This window comes from Dermacentor andersoni, chromosome 8 (genome assembly GCF_023375885.2).
Source record: "Dermacentor andersoni chromosome 8, qqDerAnde1_hic_scaffold, whole genome shotgun sequence".
NCBI classification, from domain to species: Eukaryota; Metazoa; Arthropoda; class Arachnida; order Ixodida; family Ixodidae; genus Dermacentor; species Dermacentor andersoni.
In genome coordinates this window covers 78,410,111-78,428,796 of record NC_092821.1, presented here as the reverse complement: position 1 = coordinate 78,428,796, position 18,686 = coordinate 78,410,111, and the positions used below count along the sequence as shown (strand labels likewise).

Below are 18,686 nucleotides of genomic sequence, written 5' to 3'. Positions count from 1 at the left end.
GTCAATTCGCCGGAGCGTCATGGAGGAGCATTTCGATAGTCCCTTGATCTTCAGGTACGTCGGAATATGGTCGCTTCCATGTGTTTCGATGTCTGTAAACCATTGCACGTTTCTTTCAAGAAGCCGAGAAACCAGGGTCAAGTCTAGGCAGCTGCTGTAAGTAGGCCCACGTAAATATGTCGGACTACCATCGTTGAGGCAGTAAAGGTCGTGCTGTGTGGCAAAGGATGCTATTCGCCTTCCCCTGGAGTCCATCTTCAGGCTCCCCCAAAGCGGATGGTGAGCATTAAAATCTCCTGTGAGAATCGTAGGGCCGGGTGCCGCTGATAGCACGTCGTGCAGTCGTTTAGAGTCGAAGCCACTTGAAGGAGCAATGTACACAGCGACGAGTGTGAACGTAAGCTTATTCGTTTTCACGATTAAACAAACGTACTGGTTGTCGTCGTGAGGCGGAACTGGCTGCAACACGTAAGTCAGATCACATCTAATATATACAATTACCTTGCTTACATCACCACAGGTAGAGGACATGAATGCCTCATAGCCAGAAATACGTATAACATTCTGCACGTTCGGTTCGCAAATTACGAGGATGGGAAAACGGTTTTCGAAGACAAAATGTCTAAAATCTGAAATTCTTGATTTGAGACCACGGGCATTCCACTGCAGTAAAGATGCTTTCTTGACTTCCTTGTGGAAGGGCAGCGAGGGGCGGGCCATGGTGCTATGCGATGCTTTCAAGTACTGGAGTCAGCGCGTCCAATACTTGCAGTGCGCTACGAGCAGCTGGAGTGTCCATGTTCGTCAGTAGCAGACGCATGACATTCGTGAGCGATTTGAGCATGGCAATCACTTGTGAGTCCTTGTCTTGCATTTGGTCAACTGTAGTGACATTTGACTTTAAATGGCGAGTCATTTGCTGTGGCTCTGGCGCGTGGCATGTCCTCGGCAGTGCCGGCCACGCATCACTTGATGAAGCATGGCCACTTCTTTCGTTGACATTCGTGCTCTTACTGGAGACAGATGGAACAGGAGGTGGCGTTGCCGGACGAGACATTTCCCTTGAACCGGAAGAGGGTTTCATAGGCTTTCGTTTCCGGGAGCGATGTCGCCTTATCGCTTCAGAAGCATCTCTGTGTGACGATCCGTCTCTGGCCATTTTTCTCAAGATTTTCTGCTCTTTCTTAAGGCGTGGACAGTCTTTTGAGGACGCAGCGTGCGATCCTTGACAATTTGGGCACTTGAGCTCTGTTGCACGGCAAGTGTCGGTGTCGTGGTGTTCGGAACATCGTGAGCATATCGTTGTATTTCGGCAGACAGCACTCACATGTCCAATTCTTTGACACCTTCTACACTGAAGTGGTTTGGGTACGAAAGGTCGTACCACATGACGAAAGTGGCCGACCTTTACATGTGATGGTAGGCAGTCACCTTTAAATACGAGCCTTACACAGGTCGACTTGCCAAGGCGCCGAGCTTGTAGTAAGGCAACACCATCTGTCGCAGGTTTGATTAAAATTGGCAGGTCGCTGTCGTTAATGGACGTGTCAATGTCATAAACAACACCGGCCGTTGTTTCGTTGTCTTGCGGAATGAGGTAGTGGACATTGATGTTGCCCAGGAGCTTTACTGCCATCAAAGCATTGATTGCGCTTCGGTTGTGGACGTCAATAGCCAGGACGTTCTTTCGAGTATTAATTCTGATATCTTTGATTTCTCCTGGGACAAGAGCCTCCAGAGAAACGGAAATCGCTTGTCGATTAAGGCGGTTGAGGTTGTCGGCAGGTGCGTCTGGCACAAAAAGAATTGTGTGCGCCGATGGCCTGCGCTGTGGAACGACGGTAGACTTACTTGACGAAGACCGTCCGCTGATGTTTCTTCTCTTGGCCTTCCGGTGTACCACTCTTTCGAAGCCTTCGTCATCTGAGGCGTCATCGCTTGAGCAGGAGTACAACACAGTGTCCTCACTGCCAGCTTGACTCGGTGGGCAATTTCTCTTCCTCGGGCCGGTACCTGACGAAGCAGTCACGTCGCGTCGGCATTCTGCCGACTCCACTTCCATTGCCGTGGCAATGAGAGCGGCGTCTCCCAGTAAAACACAAGAAAAAGCCGAAAATACTGCAGCGCGAAGGAATAGGGGTCTCTACGAGAATCACTTCGTCTTCCTTCCGAGAAAGGTAGAGAGTCGCCATGGCAGCAGCGGAGCAGCCTGGCTTGGAAGGCCCAGTGGCTTCGACCGGAGGAGTGGACTGGTGATAGACCATAGGAGGTGGCCCGGCAAAAGAGAAGTTGAGGCGGATCAGGAGGCCCGATGTGGTGAATGAAGCCGGTAACAAAACAGCTTACTCGGGAGAAAGGTTTAAAGAGATCGAAATGGGAACCAGAGCATGCGTTGAGCGAGGAACCGCGGATCTTCGGAGCAGTGAGGACGTCGGTAACAGAGAAGTGAAGAACACTTGTGCAAGAGAATATAGCGGCCGAGGGTAAAAAATAAGGCGAACAAAATGGAACCAGAGCGTTGACAGAGCGAGGAGCCTTGAGTTGCATAGAAGATAAGGAGAAACAGTGAAATGAAGACATTTCTGTGAACATCCAAGAAAGCTTCGCTTATCAGTTATTCCCACGTATGCGTTAGGTCTGCCGCTTTAGGCATGAAATGCTTTTAGCTCCTTTGTCGGTGACCTTCAAGTTAACTTGAGCCAGAAGCAAGAGCCGTTATTTGGGCACTCAAACGAGAACATCCGGGCAAGTTGAGAGAATAAAACGAAATCATCCGGCCAACCAGTCAAAACTAAAGAAATGCTGGTCTGGACCCCAACTCTTTGTACAGGACCCCATTACATAGGCTAGTTAGTGCCCAAACAAGTTACAAAAAAAATATTGCTTCCGAATTATTCCTAATGATTCTTCACAATATCACTCAAGTTGTAATTTCTAGAACGCTGAAATTTCATTTATTTCCCATAGAGACGTTTAAAAGGCAAATACACGGCACCATATACTTCGTTGTTATCATTTGGCGCCGAGACCGGGGTTGCCTGTGCTCTATTGAACGCCAGCGGTCCGTGAGTTCTGCGTCGCCTCGAGAGATGGCGCCACGCTGCGTGGCGCCTTTTTCAGGCGCTTTTCTTATTCTAGCTTAGCAGAGAGCTGTGTCTCCCTGGCGTCTTTCACTGCCTGTCGTGCCACCTCCAGCTGGTTTTCTTCTCCTAGCTGGGCACTGTCCATGCGGACCAGTACACGCTACGGCGTGGCGCTGTGTGGTGTAGTTGGGTGTGCCGCTGCGAACGTGAACTACGCCCATTTCCATTTTACGGTTGTGGCCAGTGTCATCATCAACCAATTTGCTTGGCCGGTTGTCATTTCATGCTTACATCTACTCTCGATTGCGGGAGAGCCAGCAATTTTTTTTAAGAAGGAATCCTTCTTTCACTCTGCTGCTGCCTCGCCTAATATGCAACTTGAGTCGCTGGCTATTTGCCATGGGACATGTTCATCTGGGTGCGTGCCTGAATAGACAGGACCACGGCATATGTGTAACGCCATGGCCATGTGACACTGGCAATGACAACGTTCTTAGCAAATATCCCAGAATCGGTATGCGCCACTGGGTAGGTGGCCGATGAAACAGGTGGAACAGCAGGCAAGATGTGAAAATTCGGCAAAAGAGCAGAAAAAGAAACAACCGAGCAGAGAGAAAGAGGTTAAGTGACCGGAATGTCACAAGAGAGTGCATTATGCGAGGAGTGCTGAGCTACGTGATAGTAAAGAATGACAAGTGAAGACATTTCAGTAAACACGGAAGCACACACATGGAAACATGGAAACACACACACCAGAGAAGAAAGCAAGACGAGGGGCCGATTCTTATTAGTAATGTCATAAGAAGCCAACGAACAAAGACATCAAGGGCAGCATAGGTGCAATTACTTGTACCTAATAGTTGAATAAAATAAATAATAAATTCATGGGAATGGAAGCGGATGAAAAAAAAAACAACTGGCCGCTCGTAGGACACGAACCCACGTATTCGCATGATACGCGTGCGATGCTCCTAACATTGAGCTACCGCGGCGCCGTTTTCCCAACCACTTTATGAGGTATTTATGCTCATCTGCTAGAACTAAACCTGGGAGCGTTAGCCAGCGCCACCACTCGTGGCCTTGACGGCGGATGTGCGACATCCTTTCTGCCGCAGGCGTCACGTGTACGTGATCTTTTTGGGTGAAGGCGATTGGTTAATAAGCCCACACATGCTACCTGAAGGCATCAATGCTGCCGGATTCGAGGCCTCGCTACGTAATGAACGAGAAGAAAGGAAACCGAGAGCCCCATATTTATTAGTCATATCATACGAAGCCACAAACGAAGACGCCAAGGACAGCATAGGGGAAATACCTGTACTGAATTGAATTAAAAAAAACCACAATATCTATATGGAATAATGCAGCTCAGTGCATCAACTATGCAAATATACCTGAAAGATATGAAAAAAAAAAACGAAGTTTGTGACATGCGCCAGCACCCCATTTCTAAGAGGCAGTTCACATCAGTATCGTCATCAACATCATAGCGCCGCTGCACGGCGTCCTTTTTTTTTTTTCTTTCTCTTTAACAATGCGGGCGCAGCGATGCGCACACAAAACACGGACATTCGCGCAAACGCAAACACACGCGCACACATATACGGACGCGCTCTGGGCAGGCGGCAGACACACAAGCTCGAGCTTTCTGCGCTGATCGCTACATGGGCGCCGTGTGCAAGGAGGAAGGGTCCAGCTCCGGCGACCACCACGGACCCGCCGCGGGCGCCGTGCAGCGGCTGCTTTGTCAGCTGACTGATGGGGGCTGTCGCCACGCGGAAGCCCGTCGCCTTCACGCACGTCCGAGCACGCCCCAAAACAGGAGCCACGCATGCGCAATCCCTGCCGACCATCCGCGTCCCCCGCGCTCCGTTTCGTGCGCCAGCCCTGTTCTCGCTGCTTGCCCTGGTTGCTTTCGAGTGTGTAGCTCTGCTTGCTTAATGCGCGCTCGCTTCTGGCCTTTCGCGTCGTTGTTCCCGGAACCGGGACTTTCGCTTCCGTTTATTCGTTCTCTTTTCGGGTGTGTTTCTTTGTAGCGCCAGCAAGCACTGACACGTGATCAGTGATTCGGTCTTCTTTGTTATTCTTTTCTTTAAAAGTGCTTTAAGAGTGTTTCTATCTGATTTCGGAGACTTGTGCGCGTGAAGTGACATAAAACTGAATATAATCGATCGAGAAACCGTTATAGCAGCTGGAGGTCTTTATGTTTTGTTATCTGCGTTCAACGAGACAATGGCTTCACTTGTAAGAGGCACCGGCTACTTGTCTGACTTCACAGGTGTGCAGAAAACGACGCGCGTATTGTGAGGAAAAGGTGAAGCGAGTTCCAAAGCTCGTGATAGCACAAATACATACGCATGGGCACAAACAGAAGCCTTCCTAGGGATTTCACAAGCTACATATGCTCCTGCAGAGCGCAAGCTTCGTTTCAAACTCCGGGTGCGTGGTAAACATATTTCACACGTTTAGCGAACAATGAATAATGAACAAAAAAAAAACAATTGATGTGCAAGGACAGAGCAGTAAACGCGCTGGGTTAAAATAACACCTAGAGAACTCGCCTTTTTCTGAAATCCTTTCTGTCGAGTAGTTGCACTTTATACTGCGTATACCGCACAGCCTGAAGAGGGCATACGGTATAGTCCTCCGGCAATCTACTCGATATAGCTGCACAATTCCCTGCACATATAGAATTATAACTGATGCTCTTGAAACTTATTGTGACCGTAAGTTTCTGAGACGTTGATGATCGAAATCTCGGCTCCCTCTCCTATTTCGTATTATTACTTATCCAGTGACGGCTCTTCACCTTCCTTCTTTTTTTCAACCAAAGCTCGCCACAGCTGTTTTGTGCAATGATTTGCTGAGTGAACACCTCAGCAGACTACGCAGCTGTTTATCGGAATCCGCACTATCGCTTCACACGGAAGAGGCTCAGTCAGATTGGACAGAGCTATAGCTGGCAATGACGTTCCGCATTGCCAGTGACGTCGCAGGCTTGATTCCCGGGAAGAAATGTGAACCAGATCGTGCACCTCTATTTTTTTATTGCGTCGACACTGCGTAGTTTGGTCTCGCCGTATAGAGATTATTCTACAATTCGTGTCACTGCAATACAGCGTGTCACTTAGAAACTGTTTCGTGTAGTTTGCGTGCCGCCTTGCGTGCGTTCTCCTATTTTCTATTAACTTGCCAACCAATGGCCAAACCTGGGGTGGAAGGTACAAGCAGATTCACCTCGCTGGTGTGAAAAGTTTACACACACACACACACACACACATACACGCACGCGCGCACACACACACACACGCACACGCACACACACACACACACACACACACACACACACACACACACACACACACACACACACACACGCACGCACACACACATATATCCTGACAACCACGCCTCTGTCATGGTGCAAGCATTGGTTTAGTGGGCTAAACGCGAGAATTCGATCCGGTCACTGCCTGCCCGCGGTGACTGAACTCGCGCCCGTTTCCACTGTGCTCCGCCGCAGGTGTGGTTCCAAAACCGCCGGGCCAAGTGGCGCAAGAAGGAGAACACCAAGAAGGGTCCCGGTCGGCCAGCGCACAACGCGCACCCCCAGACCTGCTCGGGCGAACCCATCCCTCCCGAGGAGATCGAGCGACGAGAGCGGGATCGCCGGGAGAAGAAGCTGCGCAAGCAGCTCGAGCGCCAGGCCAAGAGGCTGCAGCAGGTAACCGCATTAGCATGGCTGCGGAGACGTGTGTCTTTTTCGATCGATATGGGATCTTCGAGTAATATAACGCGAACGTCACGTTAAATTTCATTCATCCGTGAGAAATGCTGTCAGTTAGAAGGCGTCCATATAAGTAGGACGCATTCGCGTAAGAGATCAAGCTAAAGAACAAGCATTGCTTAGAAGTCTGCGCAATACTGCGGAGTTTCGCATTTGTATCCACGCGTCACTGTCACGCGAAACGACGACAAATGCGTCTACATGGCTTTTAAGGGCGACTTGTGATAGACTCCTTTAATAGTGCCTACTTTGACTGACCAGTGTGCTCACACCTTTGTGCGTGCGCGTGTCTGTCGTCTTCTCTTGACCTGATTGATGTGTCTACCTTCCCGTCCCCAACTACCAATGCAGGGAAGCAAACCGGATATTCAGTTCTGGTTACCTTCCCTACTTTTTCACCTTTATTGGTATCTCTATGGTCGGTGACAATGTAAGAACTCACTCAGTACAGGCACCACTCGCAGCAACTCCGCGCACTTGCCCTCCGCCTCTGAGAGAGAGCCGAACCAGCTGGAATCCACTCTTATACCCTAATGATTTTGCTCTGCTATTGCAAAAGCTAGGATAATTAGAAAATGAAAGCTCGCTCTTTCAAGCTAGGATATTACGTTTCTCTGCCAATTCAAATCAGGAACACCCATACAGTTTGCGCAGTCGTTCAGGTTTCATCCTGAATGTAGTGGCCCAACGGCCGATGTCTACGCAGAAAGAAGCCGTTTTATACACGCAAAACCACTTGACCGCAAAGAAATAAATTCATGGGGCACTTAGTTATTCTTAGGTGGATGAATGAGAAAGCATTGCGACCACCGCGCCATGCTTAGACTTTATGCCACAATGCAAGGTGGTGGGTCCAACTCCCACCAAAGTCAGGTGTTTGACTGCCTTATTTAACTGTACCTTGATTCACTGTGCCCTAATGAACTAACTCCACCTTAATTAACATCAAAGGTGGCGGGTCCGACTCCCACGAAATTTCGAGGGTTCGAGTGCCCTAATTAACTATAGATTACTGTCTTAATTATATATACCTTAATTAATTTTCTTAACGTCACCTTAATCAAAAACAAAGGACGTGGGTTCGACTCCTACCAATGATCGCCGGTTCTAGTGCCTCAATTAACCATATATCTTAACTAAGTGTGCCTCAATGAACTGCGCCTTAATTCATACCAAAGGTTTGGCTTCGACTCCCACCAATGACCGGCAGTTCTACTCCGACCAAAGATCGAGGGTTCGCCATCGGTGGTCATGCCAACGCTGACAGCTACGCCGGATTTTCCGCCTCGTGAGCCATATAATGCTTTCGCATTATAAGAATGTAATTGGCTGACACATCTTTGCAAATTGTGTTTGAGTAGGACGGCGTACATATAATCTGCTAGGTTGTCACCGACCGTAGCCTCGCACCTTCCTCCCCCTCCCGACATTGTGCCTGTGGGTCTCGGTCATATTCGTTCACGCAATGAGAACTTTCGGCTTTCGTATTTCTGCAGGCGCGCCTCAAGCCTGGCGTGAACCTCGCGAGCCTGCGAGAGACAATCCAGCAATCGCTAACGGAACTGTGGAACACCAACCCCACCAAGGAACCACGGGCCCTGGTTGGTCCAGAAACATTCCGCCTCTTGGAGACTCTGGGCTTCGACGTGCTTGAAGTGCTATCCCGGGCACGCTTCGAACCACCGAGGCGACAAGACATGGCTCCACCGTCCAGGTAAACACACACACAATCACGAAAGGCGCCAGGACGGAGCGGTATACCAGACTGCGAAACCTATAGGCGATGCATGGCAAAGGGCGCACAGGAACATGGCAGACTCGAATTCGTCAACAGTGGGTGTATGGCTGAAGTGTCAGCCATGCCAACTATCCGTATGAACTGTCCGTACTCCGTACTAACTTGCTGAATCGCCAGTCCCGAATTTCGGCAACACGACTAGTCATTCATCAAACAGGTTGAGATGTTAGCTTTGCGATTTCGGATTGTTCTAACACAAAGTCATCTTGGCTAGAAATGTAAGAAAGAGAAAGAGAGAAAAAGAAAAGCTCCTTTCTCGTTCACTCACCTTTCGCTATCGGAATGATGGTATTTTCGATGCCCCAGTAACGAATTCTGACTGATGCTCTGGAGATGACTATTTGCTAACAATATCGGAAACAAAAAATCAAAAATAGACAAATTATGTAGGAAGCACCAACGGGAAGGCTCTGTTTAAGCTAAACGACTTCTATGGCTCACTATCGAGAGGCCCCTTTGTACGTAGACGTTTCTGCGCAAGACCCTGCCGATATGACGAATATCCATCACGATAAAACCGATAACGCCCTATTTCGCTTTAGATGTTAGGCATCTATTAAGTGAGAGAAAATTCTTTAAGTTCAATTTGCCTTCACTGCCTTCTAAAGAATTTATAAGTGGATGCTTGAAAGAAATTGTCGTACTTACATTCCATTGTGTATAGGCCGCCACATTATAGCGGTGAAATTTAAGAGTAAATTTACTGCAATAAACGACTTCCATTTCGTTTTTATATTTCTTCAGATCTTCGGCCGACGACAGCTCCTCGGACGTGCCAGCGCACCGTTTCATGACACTTCTAACTACGACGACGCCACCTGGCGTGGCCGTCGTCAGTGGCGGCTGCGGCAATGGAGGAGGCAAGTCGTCTGCCTTCAGCATCGAGAGCCTTCTGGCGTCTCGAGGAGGCTCGCGGGAACAGACGAAGCACGTGACGCCGCTGCGACTACCTATGGCCACAACGACAGCGAGTGGCTTTCCGCTCGTGGTCCAGCAACCTATGGGATTTTTGGTGCGCCCCGAACTGCAGGAACGCGGCGACGACGATGACGCCAGTGAGGAGCGATTCTATCAGCAGCGTCGGCAGCAGCAGGACTGCTGCAGCTCGGCCGAGGATGACTTCAGCGATCCGGACGTCACCGGCTGCGACGAGGACTCTGCCTCCCAGGCGGACAGACGACAAAGAAGACAGCGGCAAGACGACGATGACGTCAGTGTTGGTGGCGATGACGTTCGCGTTGACGACATGAGTGACGTGGCGTTGCGCGAGGAACGGAACAGGGACGCGTCTGATGACGAATCGGTGTCCGTCCACGTAGCAGACGACGACGAAGGTGCGGACGGTGACGACGAAAGAGATGCGTGGTAACGGTGACAGAACCACAGTAACACGCACAACACAACGACGATGCACTATTCTCTGAGCAGCGCAAAGAAAATTGGTTTGTGAAACACTCACTTCAGCGAATGCTATTTTATATCGAAGTCAAAGGATAAATTTCTAAACATTGAGGCATTGGCGGCAATCTTCGCGACGCAAAATTACAGATACGTATTTTCGGGCTGTAACGTAGTTTGGCTTGCACATGATTTTCCGCCTGGAGAAAGATAGTGCTTTCAAAAGTTGTCACCACTTTCTACAACAGTTGGTGTTCAAATCCGCGCCCTAGTGGTGCCCTCTGGATTTAAAATGCGGATCTTGATGGCTGAGCTTTTGCTGGTTGCATGCGGCGGATGCGACTGCAAGAGCCCGAAACACATCATGGACGTTGGTTTTTGGACATAGCACTTCTAAGAAGCCGCCATATGTTGGCATAAATGTCCGACATGGTTGCGGATAGGACACTGGCATAACTCTGAATCGAACAGTAGTGGTTGCTTGCGCTGCTCAAGAGCCTTTGCAGACGTGCGTTGTAGTTTCTCTGGTCTCACACTAGAAGGTGTGGAAGTGACATTACTTGGACATTACGAGGGACATAGTGGTTCTTGTTCTTTATTTATTATATATACGCCGGTTCAAGTCCTCTCCAAGTGCAAATGTAGGTGCGGGTCTTCTTTGGGGTAGGAAAGCCGCCAAGACTTGGTAACTTGCTGTTGCTGGTATGAAATGACGCTCGCGTGTGCTTGCTTACAAATGTGTGTGCGTGAGTGTGTTCTAGATAATTACGCGTGTCTCTTTCTTTTATTTCTTCGGCGAAGAAGGCCCGCGTCGTGATTTAGTCTAGAGAGTCGCTATTAAGGCGCGTATATGATATGGAGCGACGGTGTACTGTCTTCATTGATTCGTTAATCTGTTTGTCCACTTTGACCGGTGTCATCTCACGTCACCGCAATGCCGACAAATGAAATACGTGGCCGTCTCTACTTCTTCGATCCAGAAAACAGGTTCACTAGCCAGGCTACAGGATGACAAATTTCCCTCTGAGAAATGGCGGCGTGTTCGTGGACAGCTCGAAGTTCGCATAGAAAAGTGTTACATGTAAGTTGAGACATTTATTTCAGCATAATGGACGGGGGAGGGGGGGGGGGGAGGTAGGCAAGCACTTGTGGTGTGGCCGGGGTCGTGCCGGTTTTGATTCGTTATTTTGTTGACAACCTAGTAGCAAAGTGCTCTTCTGCTGCAATATTTTTTTTGTGCTCATTTTGCTCCGTCAATCTCGTAAGTGTCGCGAGACAATAATCGTGACCGCTACACTTGTTTGTTTCAATGTTGTGTCAAACGTTGGTTTTCAAGGCAGTTTTTCACTACTGTACCTCATTAAACAGAAACTCAGGTTGTTCAGAACAGCATAAACTTGTAACAATGAAAAATTACATAGAGTATGCAGTGTTTGTGGTCTCAGAAACGCTGCGACTGCAAGCATGTCTGAAGACCAAAACGAAACTGCGAAAGCGATCCAAAGTTTAAAAAAGTCAAGTGTTTGAAGCGGCCTTGAGAGGCACGTTACGAAACCCCGTTATGAATTTGTGTTGACGACGAGCGCAAATACGTAGTGTCATTCCATTCAGACAGAAGACTTCTGTTGATGAAACAGTTCTTGGTTGTGATGTTTTGCGTCATTCCATTTGTCTGTTGTGACTGTATAAAGTATGAGGTAAGAATATGTTTTTTTTTTTTTTTCACAACACCAAATTTCTTTTGTCGCAAGAAAGAAACTGAGACTTTATTAAATGGCCTTCACTATGACTTGTTTCGTTTTTTACGCTGTTTTGGTGCTTGTAAGGTCCGGCTTGTAGATGTACTTGCTAATATTCTGCGCTGCTATTATAGTGAGGTTGCATGTGTCCCTTGTTACGCCAGTTACGAGTCGCAACAATGAGTGCCATACAAGAAATTTACAGGTCCGCCAAACTAAACTAAAAGCAAATCAGCAGGCTTCAAGGACTTCTCCGGATTTAAACCTACTTACTGCAGCAGAAACAGGCTTTTACAGTGAGCAGCACACGTTTCTGAAGGACAACTTATATACGACGCACCCCGCGTTGTCCTCGTAGGCTGCAGCATTGTCACTTGTGGCTTTTACAGTGAGCAGCACACGTTTCTGAAGGACAACTTATATACGACGCACCCCGCGTTGTCCTCGTAGGCTGGAGCATTGTCACTTGTGGCTTTTACAGTGAGCAGCACACGTTTCTGAAGGACAACTTATATACGACGCACCCAGCGTTGTCCTCGTAGGCTGCAGCATTGTCACTTGTGGCCTGCGTTCTGGCGGGCAGCCAGGCACGTGTTCGTCATGCTGCAAAGCGGGGTGCAGAGCGCGAATACGGGCAGAGCGAACCGCGTGCCTTCACGGATTTCACTACTCTCGAAGTCCGTGAGTTGCGCAAGGTCCCACAGAAAAATTGTCAAACGCCAGTGCCGCACAATCACACAGTGGCTAGCGCGTCCACATCTGCACTGTACAATGCCGAAGGTGAGTAGGGACATCACTAGGGAACCAAATGACGTTGGTGAAATAGGTGCCCATTTTTCTTCGCTATGTGTTGAGGGTGAATCTCAGGATGAGAAGGTGGCCTGGCGACGATGAGGCGATAAATATAAATAATGGAGTTTTACGTGCCAAAACCACGATATGATTATGAGGCACGCCCTAGAGGGGGACTCTAGGATAATTTGGACCACCTGGCGTTCTTTAACGTGCGCCTAAATCTGAGTGTTTTCGCAATTCGCGCCCGCGGAAACGCCGCCGCCGTGGGCGGGATTTGATTCCGCGACTGCGTGCTTAGCAGCCCAACACCACGTGGCCACCAGGCAACCACGGCGGGTACGATGAGGCGACAACAATGGCAACTTCGTTAAGATAAGAGCGTAATAGATTGGATGGACTATCGGACACGTCAAACCCTGCAGTTCCGACTTTAATACTGCTTTCGCAATAAAAAGCGAGAGACGGTAGGTATTAAAGCCAAGCTTTGCTTTCTAACTCGGCCGGACTTTACTAACCTGGGGCGGCTCACACGAACATTTGATAACGAAAATAAGAACAAATTTAAGAATGCGTTCCTAAATGTTCCTTAGATGTTTCTTAAATGTTTCCTAGTGCGCACTAGAACGCGTTCTTAAATTCGTTATTATTTTCGTTATTAAGTGTTCGTGCAAGCTGCTACTAGTCTCATAGCTCAACACATCAGCACACGAATATAACGAATCGGCTTATAGGTATAGTTATGTGTATTCCACCAACAGCTGTGCCAATTCGGCATGGAATTAAGGAATGAACTATAAGGCACATAAATTTCCTCTATTCAGCGAACAGGCGCCTTGACACGCATACTGTATTTATTTGTATATAGGCCGCCCTTGTTTTCCCGAATACATCAGCAAAATGAACTATGCACCTCCATTCATGACCACACAAGCTCGACCTAAACTGGTGAACAAGCTAGCAAAAATACCGACCTGCCGTAAAGGCAGTGTGGAGATTTCCCAGACGGGCTTTAAGAAATGCTGCATCGCTAACGCACTCGATGGCACCGAGGAAGACGTTTGCGGTGCCGAGGATGCCTTCCCTGGCATGTCTGACGTGGGTGCTGCTCGTGGCATAGCCGATCTTGCGGTAAATAGAGTTGTGTCATGTTCAAAGTTCATCGCTTTTCTAAAAGAGGCATGGGGGAACTTATGTAGGAATTTCTCACTTTTTTTGTCTCTCGGCAAGTGAAGCATGCAGGGGTGGACCTACATTTGTGGTCGACCTTAATTTCGAGTGAATACGGCAGTTCTTCATTGAAGTGAATCATTTCACGCCTTCGCTGCTCCTCGGTGTTAGGCGCGTGTGGTCGGTTGGTTTCTATGGCCAAGTGGGCCGATCCCGCATGCAGTGCAACACTTGGTTGAGTGGTTCTTGATGTAGGGTGTCCGCGCGTATCATGCCGTTCTGGCGGACAGCCAGGCACGTGTTCACCATGTTGCAAAGCGCGGTACAGAGCACGAATACGGGCAGAGCAAACCGCGTGTTTTACCGCGAACTCCAATTGACACAAAACGTGTGCGATGGGGCAAGAAGGGCAGCAGTCCCTTGCGCGTCCTTGGAAATAAGATTGCATGCATATCTTCACGTGGCATTTATTCGAAACGTTTTGATCATCAACCATTCAAGCTTCGCTTGAGGTTGGCCCCAACGAGTGCGTGGGGTCTGCCGTACTTTTTCGTATGAACACCTTGCTCATTGACTCACGATTGTGGAACATGCATTGTGTGAGTGACTGGCGGTAGGTGGTATACAGAGGTGTCAGTGACAGACGCGAACCTGTTCATCATATCGACATACACCGGCGATTTCTCTACCTGATGACTTTGGCTTGCGTCCTACATTGCGGAAAAGTACGAGGAGCCCTGCTAAAGTTAGCTGCTAAAGTGCAAGCTTAGGTGAGTCGGCATGACGTGCTTGATATTCTAAAGCAGCGCAACAAAACACGACCCCAAAGAGAGAGAGACACAGTCGCGGCGCTGTTAACACACTACACTATACTATTCACGCACTGTTAGAGTAAGCGGACGCCGTTGTCTCTGCATATAAATGAACCTGAGGGCAGTGTGGTGCTTGCGCATGCGTGCAGCGTCGATGACCCTGTATCTCTTGGTTACTCAGCAATCCGCTTACGTACGCGATTCCTAATAGACTGGGGTACGACACGGCTGCACTAAATGTTGGCAGGCAATGACTGCCTTGCTTGACTTTCATGATATTGTTCATCGTTTGAGCTCTTTTATGAGATTTTTTAATATGAACGTTAACGTTACACACCAGTATACGGGTGGGTGGGAAGGGCGGTCTATGACGTGCATGCAGTAGTTCAGTAACAACGAGGGATCGCGACGTCGAAACACATGTTCAACTTATTGAAAAACATCATCTATTAAATTCCTAAATGAGTACTTTCCATCCCATACTACAATTTACGAATTGTAGCCGGCGACCTTGCAAGACGTATCCACTTTAAAAGAACCTCCAGGATGACAGCAGTTTCTGAATAACATTTGCCAAAGTGTGGGACGAAATACATGGGTGTTCCAGTAACTTCTTAGCTTGAATACACAAAGTAGCGTTTTGTTAAAAAAAGTAAGTGGAACGATACTGCATATTTGGGCGAGTTTTATGCCGCGTATTTCCGAACTGGTGTTATTCTGGCAATTCATTCCATGTGAATACGCCTTGCAAACTCACTGCTTACGATTCTTGAATTGCAATGAGTGCCGCAAGTAATTAATTACGAAATTAATTAGTGAATGTTTTCAGTTAGTGGAATATGTGTTTCGTTTTCTTGTGCAAGTAATGTCCGCCTCTTTGAAGAATCTATCTCGAGGATTATAACTATGTTATCTGCAACAGGCAATACTTAAGAATTCCGAGAAACTAACGAATTATCACGCCGTATATACGTATCCTTAAATATATGCGCCGTGATGGCGGCCGATTCATGATACAGGTCGACGAGTGGAATCCGGGAAAGTAGGCGAAACGAAAGATGCAGCGTATGTTTACTTCGCTGAACGGACGCACCTAATAGGTCCATCTTGGAGAGGTGCGTGCTCATTTGAAAGCCAGACAACGAACTTCATTTAATTTCAACTTCAACTGAAATCCGCGAACTGCACCTGGCAAGCATGTTATCCTATGTCAAAAAAAGAAGCAGCACAGCTAAACTGTAAAGCTAAAGGGAGCTTAAACACTGACGACGAACTGATGCGAAAAAAAAAAAAAAGATGCATATTTCAGAATAAACGGACAGCTAACTAGTGAGAAACTTGATGTTTCAGGACAGGAAAAGGTAAGCGAAAGATTATTCGAATGCCATGCAGTACGGACGAGGGCAGGCTGGAAGGAAGAAAGAAAGAGAAGGAAGGAAAGAAAGAAAGAAAGAAAGAAAGAAATGATGGAAGGAGAAGACGAGGAAATAATTAGGTTTTTACGCGTCTCCTGTAATTACTGACGCCAGGCGAGGCATCCTCCGCGCGGTAATTAATTTACGATGAGTTAATCCCGCGCGCCACGGTGCAGCTACACTGTGCACTGCAAGGGATCCTCGTACGCGCACCGCTGACTCCAGCGCCGCGGGCGCCGGCGCCTTATACGGCTTGGACACGCACGGCGCGCTCAGACGCTGCTCCTTCTTTCTTTCTTTCTTTCTTTCTTTCTTTCTTTCTTTCTTTCTTTTGTTTTGTTGTTTGTCTGGCGGTGTCTCTGCTGCAGACTCGTGGGGAACGAGTGAATGTGTACCCCCCCATCCTGGCGAGGCCGGCCGAAAATTCCAAGTTCGTCTGCAGAGTGCCGTGCGCCAAAGTGGCGGTGTCCACACTGTGCTTTCCGTGTATGCGGCCTTCGTACCCACGGACTTTGCCGGCGTCGGCACCTGCCAGTGAACGTCCACTGTGTTCAGAGTGACTGCCTGTTTTTTTTTTTTTTTTGTGCCTTAAAGCGATATTTGATTTGCCTACAACACCGAGGTTTCGTGTAAATACGTTGTGTAAGTAGCCTTTCTCGCCGTCTATATAGCCGTCGACTCGGGGCGCTTGCTACATGCCACGTGGCATGTGCCTAATCTTGGCCACCAGTACCGAAGTATGGGCGTGTGCCACTCGGATACAACACTCTAAGAACAGTTTACACCCTTTGGCGTGTCCCTTCTGCCACACAACAATAATCGTCATCTGCTTTGATGCGTTTCCTTTCTGTAACGCTGCGAGCCCGGAACTTTCCAGTAACGAACGGCACGCGCGTTACCAGCATAGAGCAGTTTACACCCTTTGGCGTGCCCCTTCTGCCACACAACAATAATCGTCATCTGCCTTGATGCGTTTCCTTTCTGTAACGCTGCGAGCCCGGAACTTTCCAGTAACGAACGGCATGCGCGTTATCAGCATAGAGCAGTTTACACCCTTTGGCGTGCCCCTTCTGATAACGCGCGTGCCGTTCGTTACTGGAAAGTTCCGGGCTCGCAGCGTTACAGAAAGGAAACGCATCAAGGCAGATGACGATTATTGTTGTGTGGCAGAAGGGGCACGCCAAAGGGTGAAAACTGTTCTTAGAGTGAAGGGGTACGAGAGCCTAAGTGTACTTGCAGATTTAGTAAAAAGAGCGTTAGGAGTATTTCCATAGCTGTCGTACTTCTCATCAATATTCACCCCTTCACAAGTGTCATGCGTCGTCTTCATCCTCGCGACGCATACAAGCATAACGGGTACAGGCGACGAGGCCATGGATGGATCGATGGATGGATGGATGGATGGATGGATGGATGGATGGATGGATGGATGGATGGATGGATGAGCTTTGTTGTGGTCCTTTAGGGCGCGGCCATGCTTGCGCGAAATTAAAGTCGGTGGTTTTAGGTGCCCCGAACCTCAACCTGGGCCCGTATTCACAAACACCTCTTACGCTGAAATTGTTTTGTCAGAGGAAATTCCGGCCAATCATGACACTGGGCATAATTTTGGCGAAGGCGATTGAATAAGGGCAAAGGGTACGTAAGAAAGAATGGCTTTGGGAATTCCGCCTCTGATTATGTAGTACGCCGTCTTGGGGGGCACTTCCTCTCCTACTACTGCCCCACTAATTCGAACAACCATTGTGTTATTTCAACACTGCGCTCGGTTTGCTTGCTTTTACTTTGTTACATTACATTTTGTTACGTATTTTTCACTTGCTTTTCTCCAATTGTTGGATATAACCATCCCGGTGCGCTGTTGCTTAACAGAGCTGCTTTTCTGTCCTCTTAGACTTTCTCTCTCTGTCGTACCCGTGCCCTCAAAGAAATAGCTTCAATTTCAGATTCAGCTAACCGTGGAGCAGGGGACCTCTGTTTTAGTAGGAATGTCTTTTTATGCCCTGCATCTCGATGTACTCCTGCATGGCTTGAATCTTCGGACCTCCCAGTCCGAAGATTCAAGCTATGGAATACGCGCTAATTTGAATGCGCGCTAATGTATCCCCCGTACATTGCGTGAGTCGCTTCAGTATTTCCCTTCCCATTTCTTGGGCAACCCACCGCCAGCTCGTTTTGAGGCGATCGTACGTCGCCGGGTCAATCTGACCGGCCTCTTCGATGGAGGCCGCTAACTCTCGTCCCAGTTTCAGAGAGCGCTCAGCGTCGTGAAGAACGGCGGCATCCATGCGCCACAAGTGCCTTTCCTCGCTTCGGCGTGCATGGTGACGGTAACCGGCTGGTGGTAGCCCAGATTGGTCTGGACTTGCGTGAACAGAACAACTTCGCACCATTCTAAATTTGCCTGAAGGTTTTTGGGAATCCGCGGTCCACGCAGCCTCTTGCGTGGACTGCGGATGTACGGAGGCAAGCGCCATCTGGGGCCGTGTTCTGAAACGATCACTTTCGGCGATACTATCGCCTTGGCCGCACCTTTGCCCAGCAGCTCTCGGAAGAGCACAATATCTGAGCGCCTGTAAAGACTCCTTGGTGGAGAGAATTCCCACGCATCTGTCAATTGCAGCTCCTTTAAAAAGTTCTGCCGCCCTGTCCTGGGCCTTTAACATTGCGGGTAGTGTCGAGGACACGTGTT

At 48.6% G+C, this 18,686-nt stretch overlaps 1 protein-coding gene across 1 annotated transcript in view; it reads left to right on the top strand.

The window, feature by feature from the left end:
* The window catches only part of LOC126538748 (uncharacterized), a 217,530-nt gene extending 205,675 nt beyond the window's left edge, over positions 1-11,855 (top strand). Inside the window, exons 4-6 of the mRNA XM_050185483.2 lie at positions 6,607-6,807; positions 8,367-8,584; positions 9,413-11,855. Coding sequence (XP_050041440.1) covers positions 6,607-6,807; positions 8,367-8,584; positions 9,413-10,037 — 1,044 coding nt within the window. The 3' untranslated portion in view covers positions 10,038-11,855. The remainder of the gene's footprint in view (positions 1-6,606; positions 6,808-8,366; positions 8,585-9,412) is intronic.
* The last annotated feature ends 6,831 nt before the right edge of the window (positions 11,856-18,686 follow it).